The sequence below is a fragment of the Rattus norvegicus genome, chromosome 12 (genome assembly GCF_036323735.1).
Source record: "Rattus norvegicus strain BN/NHsdMcwi chromosome 12, GRCr8, whole genome shotgun sequence".
In the NCBI taxonomy this organism is placed as follows: domain Eukaryota; kingdom Metazoa; phylum Chordata; class Mammalia; order Rodentia; family Muridae; genus Rattus; species Rattus norvegicus.
Window position 1 is genome coordinate 47,463,705 of NC_086030.1, and position 12,597 is coordinate 47,476,301.

A 12,597-nucleotide genomic window follows, 5' to 3' on the forward strand; every position below is an offset into this window, starting at 1 on the left:
ACCAGTAACAAAGAACCCAAGGGCTGAGGGTGGGGCGTGGAGGGGCGGGGCAGAGAGTGTGAGCAGAGCTGAGCTTGCCAGCAGGGGAGGCTCCTGGCCCCGCCCCCAGGGCTCCGCGGCTCCGCCCCCAGGGCCTCAGCTAAGTGGGACCAGACAATAAAAGGTGAAACAAAGAAGCCACGGTAAAAGTCTTCATCATCAGTTTGCTACTTGGAGACTTTAAAGGGAGAATCAGGACAGTAAAATTCACAGCAACAACAGCCTGTGTTCTTTGATTTTTCTTGGTGGAAAAGTAACATATGATCATAAGGAAGGAAACAGAGTCCTGAGACCATGGCCAGAGCATAGCCCCACCCCGTCCTCCATCATTCAAGCTGTTTTCCCCTGCATCTAAACTCTCCTCTTCTGCAACCCAGATTTGCTTCATTTCAGAATGTTTAGTATTCAAAACATGATTTTACAGTCTTAGCCTTCCCGCTTTACCTGCACACTCGGCCTGGGTCCCTTCCACGCTCTGCCTTTCTTCAGCAGTGCTGCAGCCATTAACATTTCCGAACGTAATCCTCGCGTTTAAGACGTGGAATAAGGGGATTTCTGACCAATAAAAGCTTTTATTAGTAGGCCTCACTGAGAGCTGTAATCATCTGCTACCCCCGTGCAGGGCATGCTTCATCATCCACAGATGGGAAACAGAGTCGGACACAGGCCAGGTAAGGGAAGGCAGGAGCCAGGCGTCAGGAAATGACCCAAGTAGCATTGTCTGCACTACTCCAACCCCTAAAGCGTGTCTATGTATCAAGAGATCTGAGTGTCTAATGCTGTCATTTAGCAGTGATCTAGGGGTCGGGGGCAAGCAGCTGGGGAGGACCAGGGTCGGGGCCGAGCAGCTGGGGAGGATCAGGGGTCAGGGGCGAGCAGCTGAGGAGGACCAGGGTCGGGGACGAGCAGCTGGGGAGGACCACAGGCCGGGGGTGAGCAGCTGGGGAGGACCAGGGGTCAGGGGTGAGCAGCAGGGAGGACCAGGGGTCAGGGGTGAGCAGCTGGGGAGGACCAGGGTTGGGGACCAGCAGCTGGGGAGGACCAGGGGCCGGGGGTGAGCAGTTGGGGAGGACTGAGGCATGCAGATGACTAAAAGTCCCTCAGTCATATTTAACCGAACCTATTTTGACGGGGAATCCAGGAGGGAAGTCCAATTTGATGAAATCTCTCAATCTTGCAAAGTGAGCGCTGGTGCGAGCCATGAGGTCAATGATGGGGATGACCTGCTCCACGAGGGAGAGTGGGAACTCCTCACACATCCACAGGGTAGCTTTAAACCTGCAGGTCGACAGGCCCCTGCCACTCAGAAGGCTGACCACACACCACGCTCCCGAACCCCACCTCCTCATCATCCCTGAGCTCAGACTAGGGAGGAGAAAGGCCTGCATTTGCTGCCTACCCGTGCAGCCGACCTCCTGACTGCATTCAATTCATCAGCTAGATTCTACTGGCAGTAAACACATGCATGTGCGCATGTGCACGCACACAGACACAGAGACACACACTCACACACCGAACACAAACACAAGAGCTCTGCCATCTCTATCCTCTATGACAAAGGCAGGGAGCCACTGACTGTCGGTTTTTGCCAGATTAAGAACCTCAACAGTGGGCTGGAGAGATGGCTCAGTGGTTAAGAGCACTGACTGCTGGGGTTGGGGATTTAGCTCAGTGGTAGAGCGCTTGCCTAGCAAGCAGAAGGTTCTGGGTTTGGTCCTCAGCTCTGGAGAAAAAAAAAAGTGCACTGACTGCTCTTCCAGAGGTCCTGAGTTCAATTCCCAGAAGCCACATGGGGGCTCACAACCATCTGTAATGGGATCTGATGCCCTCTTCTGGTGTGTCTGAGGACAGCCACAGTGTACTTATAGGAAATAAATAAATCAATCTTTTTTTCTTTTTTTTTTTTTTTCCCCGGAGCTGGGGACCGAACCCAGGGCCTTGCGCTTCCTAGCCAAGTGCTCTACCACTGAGCTAAATCCCCAACCCCATAAATCAATCTTTTAAAGAGAGAGAGAGAGACAGAGAGAACCTCAACATTACTTTAAAAGGAAAGGGGCAAGGAATCAGCAAACCACAGAAGATGCAAGATGCATCCGGGTCTCACACTTACTTCTGTGTTCTAATCGTCAGCTCCTTTGGTCTTCCAATGTCCCGGTCTTTCAGATCAAAGTCTTCATCAAAGTACTCATCGGGCGTGATGGCGGTGGGGTTGTTCACAGTGGCACACTCCGTAGTGAGGTCCTGCTGAGCCAAAACTAAGGAGAGTCAAGACTGCCCGACCTTAAAGCCTACTACAGCTTCACAAAGAGCTGAGTACATAAAGAGCAGGCAGGTCTGACGGGAGCCGGCAGAAACAGGCCCAACAGTTTGAGCTCATGCCCTTTCCCCATCTTTGTGTCCTGCTGGAGAAGGCCCCCACATGAGTGATTTAGGGGACTTGGCATTCACGTCTGCAGCTTCAAGGCTGCAAAGGAAGCTGCATCTCTTGACCCCTAGTGACATTATCGACCCAGATGCTTGGTTAGTTGGGGTAAGGAGCCATGTTGCAGAATAAAGGCAGCCTGGCTTAAGAACCACGCTCAGAGGACCCTTGTTTATCAGAGAGAGAGAAAGAGCCTGTTTCCAGGACCTGCCCTTCCTTCAAAACCTGGACTTTTCCAAGTTTCATTCATCCAGTTCTCTCCCAGGAGCTCTTGGGAGCTTTGTGAGCCTGTCCAAGTCATGTGACCTACTCAGGACCCAGCAACCGCCATCACAAACAGGAGAGGGGCAATCTTTTCATTTAGCTACCCCAAACACCCTGTCTTCAACTCACCCCTTGAGCACCAAACTGATGTTCCACAGTTCCGAGCAGAGACTCCAGTGGATTCCGGTCCTCTAGAGAGGAGGAAAGTTCAACAGAGTCAGTCCCCTCACAGCCGATTGCCAGGTCCTGATCCAAGCTACCTACAGTAGGGATTCCATTTGTAGGTGGGGAGAGAAAAACCACCCTCAAAGGCGAGGTTCTCATTACCTTGCCATTAGGAGCCTTAACCTGGAGGGACCAAGAGCTCACCACGGAGCCCACTGTTACATGTGATTAACACAGGCCAATGAGGAAAATGCAAAAAACACAAGAATTCAGGCAGCGCAGCCGTGGCACCTGGTGAACCTCGGAGTGAGTTGGGTCCCCACTGCTGTGTTCTGCCAGCCAACTGCTCACCGGGAGCAGTGGCAGTTGGCGGCCAATTGTAACTTCCTGCGCTTTCCAAATGTGTGCACGCGGCAACTCATCTCCTCCTCTCAGTGGCCGGCCCAGCACCAGCTCCATCATACCACACAGCAAAGAGGCCTACTGCAGGGACAGCATCACGAGGCCACAGAGCTCGCAAAGCCCGTATACAGTAACCACAGATCCACAGGGATTCGGCCCAGAGCTGGCATGAAAATCTCGTCACTATAATGGCAGCAAAGTCACTCATCCTGACGATGGGACTCCCAGTATCTTCTCAACAGCCATTGCTGCTGCTGCTGAACCCAACAGCTGTTGTCCCTGACAAGGTAACAAAGAAGCCCTCGAGAGTGGCTTTAATCACAACTGAAACCAACATGAGAAACGCCTCCAATGAGTCCAACTAAGGAAATTTTTACAAAAAAAAGTTAGGATTCGCATGTCCAAACACATTTACCCCAAAGAAACACAATGCTGTCTACACCAGCGGTTTTAACTCGTGGGTCCTGACCCCTCTGGGAGTCGGAGGATCTACTTGCAGGGGTCACCTAAGACTGTTGGAAAATACAGATATTTGCATCATGATTTGTAACAGTAGAAAAATTAGTTATGAAGTAGCAACAAAATAATTTTATAGTTGGGGGAGGGGGCGTTGTCACAGCGTGAGGAGCTGTATGAGAGGGTTAGGAAGGGTGAGAACCGCAGGTCCACACAATTGATGCGTCAGTGGGGAGAGAAGGCGGGGCTTACCTTTGTATCTCTTCTTCTCCTCCTCCGTCAGGTGCTCTGTGCGGATCTTGGTTATCACGCTCACATTGTTTACCGAGTAAACCTTGAGGGATGTGTGCAAAAGACAGTTGTGACACGGGGGATCGAAAGCCAACACAAGCACAGCAAGACCAAGAATGCGGAAGCAAAATCAAGCAGATCCAGCAAGATAAAAGCAAGAATTGGCCAACAGCCCTCAGGCCCTCAGATCGCCCCGGGATGCCCTCGGTAGTTAAACCCTGCATCCTCAGGCTACAGGAGCTTGGCAGGTGTCCTGCAGATGGGGTGTCCAGTGGGCTCCTCCTGCTCCTGACTCCCGTCATCTGTGGGGCTCTCCTGACAGTACTGACTAAGCCGGACCTCTAGACCAGCACTCTTTCCACTGACAAAAAAGATTTTAATTGCCAGAGGGAGCCAGCACTGCTGTCAGAGTCGTCTGCGGGGTCTGAATTTGCCGTGTGCTGACAGCTGCAGAAACCACGATCTCTACCACAGCAGCTGTTTCTAAATGCATCTCGCTGAACATAATGGAGCTTTTCTGGCTCCCTCAGAGGCCAGCAGAAGACCCTACCGCACCTGGCTCTCTCCGTCCCTGCTGCACATGAAGGGAAGGCTAGCAAACAGCCTGTCAACTGACGGCATACCAGTGACACCACAGACACCCGTCGTGACACTGAACTGGCTGCACTCATTTTTTTTTTAAGCTGAGGCTTAGAGTCAGCGAAGGAAATTACTTAACGCTTAAGTCACAAAGGTTCATTCACGAAAGCTATCTCCTACACGATATCTTCTTCAAAAGAGATAAACGGACTAAATTTAATAACGATAATGATATAATAATAATAATAGTAATAATAATAATAATATCAGGCACACGTTTCCATTTTCTGAAAGCTCAGTAACATGAAACAGCGAGTAGGGGACACAGAAGAACTTACTCCCCAGGGAACTTCCTTCTGGCAGATGCAGGGAAGCAATCAGAACAGACTCCTCATTTGCACAGACGCTAAAAAGCTAAGCGACATCTTACGTGAAGAAGCTGCTTTTACCTTTGCTTCGTAGCCATTAACAACTTCCGCTTTATCTGTCCTCCAGCCCCAGAATCCGGATTTAGTTCTGACAAAAGTGAACACCACACATTTCCACGTGCACGGCATGCCATTCCGAGTTCACCCCCATCCCCCACGCAGACCCTTACAGCCTCCCTGCCCCCGACATCAGGGAAAGACACTTGGAAATTGTGGATGCTTCCAATGACAGATGGCTCAGACATCCCCTCCCCCTCCCACGGTTATGGATGTGCCGCACTGCAGGCAGAGAACACTTTCACTCTTGGCTTTACAGGGCTTGCCAGCACAGGGGGCAAAGGTCACGACATTGGTTGGACAGCTGTCCTAAAGAGATGAGTAGAGACAGCCTGTGTCCAAGGTCTGCTTGCTACAAGGAGGCGCCTGGGTCATCTCCTGCAGACAGGAGCCTAAGAGCCTCTTCTCTGCCCAGGAGTTCCCAGGACTGTGAACACACAGCTCCCTGCCTCTAGGAGGAAGGTGGATGGGAACCCAGAACAATGTTGAGAGGCCAGGAGAGGCCACTAAAGCTTTCAAAATGACCAGTGTCAGGTACAGCAGGGAGGAAGAACCTGAACATTGGGTTTTCAACCCAGCCACTGAGTCCAGTCTGTGCGTGCCGGTTGAGGTGGCCCGGGGTTGCAGATGTACCTGTATATAGCATGGGCTATATGCACTTAGAAACCCAGTTAATCAGAGCAACACACTTCTAGGGGAAATGTATTCAGGATCCACGAACAGCCTCTGGGTTCCGATTAGTTTTCTTTTATGTTTTTGTTTAAAGAAGAGATCTTGCTATGTAGGCCAGACTCTCTGCCCCCAAACCTGTGAGCCTCTTGCCTTCCTCCAAAGTGCTGGAGTTACTGGCAAGAGCTTCCCACTGCTCCTGGGTGTGACTGCTTTTCAGAGCTCCGAGTCCTGGGAAGAGCGGCCCATCAGCCCTGCCTTTGTCTAGAGCACCACACCCTAGCTTTGCCTGGCACTGGGTGGCGCTGTCAACAGTCTGACCCAAGTGAAGTATCTTGTCATGGAGGAAGCTCAGGATGGTGGCAGGCCAGCTGCCTCACCAAAGCAATGTTCGGTTTATACATTTTATATTTCCATAACATAAATGCCATAGAAAGGAATTTCTAGTGGGATTCGGTAAATCAAATCAGGCGACATACTGAGTTTTATAGATCTGTTTTAACCCATCATAAAAGGAAGACCCATGGGTGTTAATTTTTCTCTTGGGTGATGATGACCCACACAGCAAGAGACAGAGTCCTAAAGGGCCCCTGGCGAATGCTGACTACTCCAGCTTACACCGTTCAGACAAGAACAGGGCGCCGGGGCTGCCGCACCCGCTGCTCAGACAAGAACAGGGCGCCGGGGCTGCCGCACCCGCTGCTCAGACAAGAACAGGGCGCCGGGGCTGCCGCACCCGCTGCTCAGACAAGAACAGGGCGCCGGGGCTGCCGCACCCGCTGCTCAGACAAGAACAGGGCGCCGGGGCTGCCGCACCCGCTGCTCAGACAAGAACAGGGCGCCGGGGCTGCCGCACCCGCTGCTCAGACAAGAACAGGGCGCCGGGTCGCACCCACTGACTAGCAGGTCTCAGCCCTTGCTGCCACCAATGACTAAACTCCTTTGCTTAACTCCGTCCTTTGCTGCACTAGGCTAGGCCAGCATGTTGTGCTCCTCTGCTGTGCTCCTCCACCACGCTCCTCTGCTGTCCTCATTTGATCTCACACAGCCCTGCTCTGACAGCGACTGAGTCAAAAAGCTCAGACTCCACTATGTCAAACCCGCCTGTGACGCCTGGTGCCTCTGTCAGCTCTGCACAGGCATCTGAGGATGACAGAACCCAGCTCCCTTCTGTCTGTCCCACTGGACACCAGCACACACGTAGCAGGCGCTGTGACACAGTAATATGGAGCTTAAAGGAGGCCCGGAGCAGCAGGGGTCTTTTTCTTGTGGCATAGCATTTAGGAAAAGTCAAAACCAAAGTTCGGCCAGTTACATACTGTCTCCCGAAACTTGCCAGGGAGGGCAGTGTCTTATAAGCACAAATTTCCTAGTATAGGCCTGGGAAAAGGACAACGGTAACCGTCGCGATGTGGCAAAGAACCACGGAGAGAGTGTCAACTGGACAGTCGTTCAAGTATCTTTGGATCAGCAAACCTCGCACTCAGGAGCTGCTCAAGTTTCTGTTTACGCCTACGCCCACTGATCACATATGAACATCATTAAAACAAAACAAAAACCCAGCTGCCTCTCAGCACCCTCGCCTCAGCCCACTGTCAGCTTCAGAAAAGCCAGCCTGAGCTCGCTGTCTGAGAGCCCTGAGACCACGGGATACACAATGTGCCTCCGGTCCCAGTACAGGGGACGCACTCTTGTTTCCCATCTGCACTCGGTGGACTAAGGCCAGGAGTCGCCACACTCTGGACAGCCTCCACTTCACAGCAGACAATGGCTCTAACAACACCCAAGGAGGACTCCAATCTCAGGCGCTCTGCTCTGGAGCCCACTGGTCTCCTCCCTCCCAGTAAGAAAGAGCTGGAGAGTCAGGCCACTTGCCCACAGCCACCGGCAGTTTCTCGTGCTGCTCTAATCTCGGCTGATGGGTTGTGGCAGTGACGGTGGCCTCGTCTAGGCTGGAGCCTCTGTGGGGCTGCCCTGCCTATGAGGCTCGGGCTGAAACCTAAGGATGTCAGGCAAAGACCTGCACATGACCCCAGAGTTGGTCCCTAAACCTCAGTGTCCCAGCCAGGAGGCTGGCAAGAGGACATCCTCCTTCAAGAAGCCAGTCCCTGCTCCCAAAGCAGAAACAGCCCCCAGACGCGACACGGGCTGCATATCCTCCTCCCTGTCAGACACCTGCTTTTGTAGCTTAATAAACACAAAGGGCAGTGACGTTTTAGATTTGACCAAAGAGATGTCTGAGTTTTCTTCACCAATTAGTAGTGGAAACAGAAGAGAGCAATGGTAAAGAGTCAGTCAGCACACTCGTGAAGAGGAGCGGGCCTGGGTCCAGGGACAAGGTCCAGATTACCTCAGGTTACACTGATCCACAGGCAGCAGATGTGACATCCTAGGCAAACACTAGAGACACTGCAGACTCCGTCCACTCACTGAGCTCACAGCAGAGGGGCGTGGCAGGCTCTCCTTCCTTCCTGCTCAGAGTGCCCCTGCCCTGCCCAGTACACCCCCAGCACGGCTGTGTCCATGGACGGCTATGGACTGAGTCTCACTGGGATACGGGGCTCTCTGGAGAGCGCCCACATAGAACCTGGAAAGAAGCGAGCAGCCTTCGGATACTTCTACATGTGTCTTACTTCAGCTATGTCGCTGTCGCTGTCCCTGTCACGGTGGGGTTGGGGCTACAATACATTACACTAAGTCTAAATGTGACTGCCTAGTGTCAGTGCAATTCTGGTCAGTCCTAGCTCCGAGAAACTCAAAGTTCCACGCTTCGGGATGAAGGAGCGTTGTGCATCCAAATCAAAAAAAGATCCAGGGAGCCCAGAAGGGGCCCACAGAAGCCTACAGGGACGAGACCCAGACACCGTGCTGCAAAGGCAATACGCACGCCAGCACATCAATTCCAAGGCCTGTTTGATTAGCCCTAGAGATCCCTCTTAAAACCCACCGCCATTGAGCCATATTAGAAAAGTCCCAATCCAGTCATAATTTCCCACTCCTGCAAGCCCGCCATTAACCGAAGGAAGCAGTCCCCAGACGAGAGCGGACTGGAGTCCAATCCGTACCTTTCAAAGGCAACGTTCTTAGTATCCAAGCTGGTGTTGATGACGGGGCTTGTGAGCCGCCTCTCCACTTCCCTGCTTTTTGGCTTCATCAGGTCCAGGGTGAGGCGCTCCATTTCTTGGGAAAGATCGAAGTGTTCGGTGGTGACCACGCGGTCATCGTGGTTGACCTCCATCAGCTCCGCCCAGTTGTCTGTCAGGGAGAGGCCGAGTGTGAGGAAGCGCGCTGCACGGAGGCCTCTCCTTCCTCTCCCTCCAAGGTTACCGATTACTGAGACTCTACCTGCACAGAGCTCCTCTGGCCAGAGACCCTGGAGCATTTTCCCCAGAGTGGAGAATCTAAAGCCAATTTTCCTTCTGTATTAGCCACACATTTCACCCATGACCTTTACAGAACACTGCTACAGCGTTAATGTAGCGATCTGCTCAGCACACGGGCGAGCAGTGGTGCTTCTCCCTTCGCTACAGAGCCACGCCCAACCACGAAGGGACTCCAAGCGGCACAGGACAGAGGGAATCTCCAAAGTAACAGGGAAGAGCCGAATCCTTACAGTAACCACCACGACCAAATGTCAGACAGATTAAAAAAAAAAAAACGCAAATGCATTTCATTGGCTGAAATCTACGGGGCAACCAGACCCGGAAGCGCACACCTTCAGCTTCAGCACCGGGAGGCAGAGGCCAGCCTGGTCTACAGGGACCCCACAGTCACTCACCTCCTCCCTTAAATATGAGACTCCGCCTCCCTCTGATCCAGCTCATGTTTTCAAACCCCAGCAAGGTGATGTCCACACGCAGCTTGGCCCCGCTCTTCCAGATGCGACACACATCGTTGGGGCATATTCTGGACACCAAGGGCACTGGAGGAGAGAGGTGTATGACTGGGAGGAAACAAGGGCTCAGCAGAACTTGTGGGCTAGGAACTCAGGGTTTTGACTTTGGCAAAGAGGGCAGAGTCGGTAAAATACAATCACGGTGGCGCACACAACTGGAGCGCTCCCTTTACGCTTGTGAAGGAACTCACCCTGGCAACAGGAATGGGAGCTGGGCACAGAGGCCCAGGCCTGCACTCCCAGCGCTCAAGGCTGGGGAAGGAGCTCTACTTTGAGGCCAACCTGGGCCATGTAGCAAGTTTGAGGCTAGCCAGACAACCTAGTAAGACCAATTTAAATTAAACAATGTTTTAAGTGGCTGGAGTCAGATCCTGGTGGTGGGTCACTTGCAGCACTTGGTTCTATCCTGGTACCACAGACAGGCAGACAGACACAGACAGACAGACAAGCAACAGGAAGGCTAGAACTGTATAGTTCAGCATTACAGCGTGTGCTTAGTGGGGCTCAATTCCTAACATTAAAAACATAATTAAAAACAAAGAAAACCCAGCCTTTTCCTCCGGCACATCAGAGAAAACAGTACACAGATTTCCCATGTCTTCTAGGGCCTGAGCTGACCCCCCAGGGCTGGGATTGTGCCCATCTGGCTTTCTCAGATCCCATGTCCACAACCATGTATGGTCACAGCTCCCATAGTGTGAGTGTGTGAGTGTGTGAGTGTGTGTGTGTGTATACATACATACACACATACATACAAGGGTCTAAAATCTGCTCTTTTACCAAAACTGGACATCGGAGTGAGAAGAAAAGCTCTAAAAACCAAGTGTCAGTTCACTGACCTATGAAAATTTATACCACCAATTGCCTTGCAAAGTATTTTGGAGAAAGATATGCATTTTGTAGGAAATGAAATTAAAAAAAGAAAAACAGAAAGAGACCGATTCCACTCTGTCTCATTTCCCCCAGAATAACAAGTTTGAAAGAATCAAGCTAACAACATAGGAAGAGTAGCAAACCAGTTAAGTCACGAAGCATTCGTATTTCAAACAGGCATTTAGAACTAGGAAGGCGGCCTGGCAGACGGGTGGATTGGTGCACACCTGGCCCTAGCTCCCCGCTTCATGGGGAGCTGAGGCAAGAAGGCCAGGGGCCCACAGGCCACAGCAAGACCCAGCTTCCTAAGGAAGCTGCAAGTTTGGGCATACTCATGTAGTCCTAGCATGGAGGAGGCCGAGGGACGGGAAGACAGACAAGAGTCTGTGGCCATTATGGACTACACAGAGTAGAAAGCTAGGCAGGGCTATACCAATCAGACCCTAGTCACCCCTAAAAATAACAATGGGCAATCAAACCGACAAAGTGGGTGTCTGGGATAAATAGTGCAGGGGAGACATGTGTGTCTGTACGCTGTTACTGCATGTTCAGGGCCAACCCAACACTCAGAAAGACTATAGAGACTAAACAAGAATGCCAGTCATCAACCAGATGTGGATTTAAAACACACAGACCCAAGGAGCACTAACTGCTATTCCAGAGGTCCTGAGTTCAATTCTCAGCAACCACATGGTGGCTCACCACCATCTGTAATGGATCTTATGCCCTCTTCTGGTGTGTCTGAAGACAGCTACAGTGTACTCATATACATAAAATAAATAATCTTAAAAAAAAAAAAACCAACAGACCCAGACCAGCACACACATACACACACACACACACACACACACACACACACACACACACACATACACACACACACACACGGATGCCCCGCCCCTGCCAACCCACACAGCTTTTACAAAGGGAAATAAACCTATGAAGAGACCATGCGAATTTGGGAACAAATAAATCCCAGGCCCACGGCCACTCACCCCAGCTGGTGAACTCCCACTTCATCTGCACGTAGAAATCCGGGGCCTGAAGGGCAGATAGAGGGTTACGCTGGGCGAACCATGGCACTACCGACTAAGCAAGCATCACACAGCTACCGTGCTTCTTAAACAGTTACAGGAGGATCGGGAAATGCAAAGAAACAGTGAATGCACTAAGGCCAGTCTTTTACACCTGATTGCTACTTATCCTGTGAAAATACTTCTAGTTTCCTGGTGTTAGCGGCAGGCCTGACAACCCAAGTGCTCCCCGGGACCCATCCATGCGGTGGAAGGAAAGAACCAACTCCCACAAGATGTCCTCTGATGCCCACATTTATGCTGTGTTAAACATGCATCACCACAACTCCAAATAAAACACATCATTGTTACAAAGAAAAAAGTTAACAGAAAAATGACTGGGTCAGAAATGGAACCTCACTGCGGTCCCCGGGCTGCGGGCATTAAGAGACTTAAAGCTGCTATCTGATGTGGGTAATGTCCAGGGTCTACAGGAGGAGTCAGTTCCCTCTCTTCTGTGGGGAACATGACTGTGAAAGGCTGGGTGTGCTGGGAAGGGCTCCACGTTTACTGGCCAAGTACAGGAACACGAAATGGGGGGCTAGCCATCGCTTCCGAGGAAGTGGCTTCTCCTCTGCTTACCAACGTCCCGGCTTCCTCTTACACATTTAGAGTTTGGCTCTCACACCACCACAACATCCTTGTTTAGGACTTTTTCTTTTTTGTCTCTCGCGAATTTCTTACAGAAGGCTCTCAAAGAGCTACTTAAGAAAGCCAACAGACTGTCCAAAAGGAGAGGCTTGCCGGCTGCAGTGCTGCATGCCTTTAATCCCAGCACTTGGAATTATCTCAGTGAGTTCGAGGCCAGCCTCATCTACAGAGTAAGTTCTGGGACAGCTGGGGCTACACGGTGAGGCCCTGTCTCGAGAGTGAGAGGGCAGCAGGGAAGGAGAGGGGGATTAAACAGAGAACTGTTTGTTCCCTCATCCTCCCATTACCCCCAAAGCTTTGCCTTCGTTTTATGTCCTCTCATGGAGCAGAAAG

General features: G+C 51.6%; 1 protein-coding gene across 5 annotated transcripts in view; it reads right to left on the bottom strand.

The window, feature by feature from the left end:
* The window catches only part of Ankrd13a (ankyrin repeat domain 13a), a 30,132-nt gene that overhangs the window by 4,877 nt on the left and 12,658 nt on the right, over positions 1-12,597 (bottom strand). For 4 of the 5 annotated variants that reach the window (XM_006249461.3, XM_006249462.3, XM_039089611.2 and 1 more), the window contains exons 4-12: positions 11,536-11,581; positions 9,551-9,694; positions 8,838-9,027; positions 5,068-5,134; positions 4,001-4,082; positions 2,855-2,916; positions 2,150-2,283; positions 1,160-1,317; positions 484-594 (exon numbers count right to left, since the gene is read on the bottom strand). In XM_006249461.3, coding sequence (XP_006249523.3) covers positions 484-594; positions 1,160-1,317; positions 2,150-2,283; positions 2,855-2,916; positions 4,001-4,082; positions 5,068-5,134; positions 8,838-9,027; positions 9,551-9,694; positions 11,536-11,581 — 994 coding nt within the window. The remainder of the gene's footprint in view (positions 1-483; positions 595-1,159; positions 1,318-2,149; positions 2,284-2,854; positions 2,917-4,000; positions 4,083-5,067; positions 5,135-8,837; positions 9,028-9,550; positions 9,695-11,535; positions 11,582-12,597) is intronic. The other variant, NM_001012148.1, reaches the window with a different exon arrangement.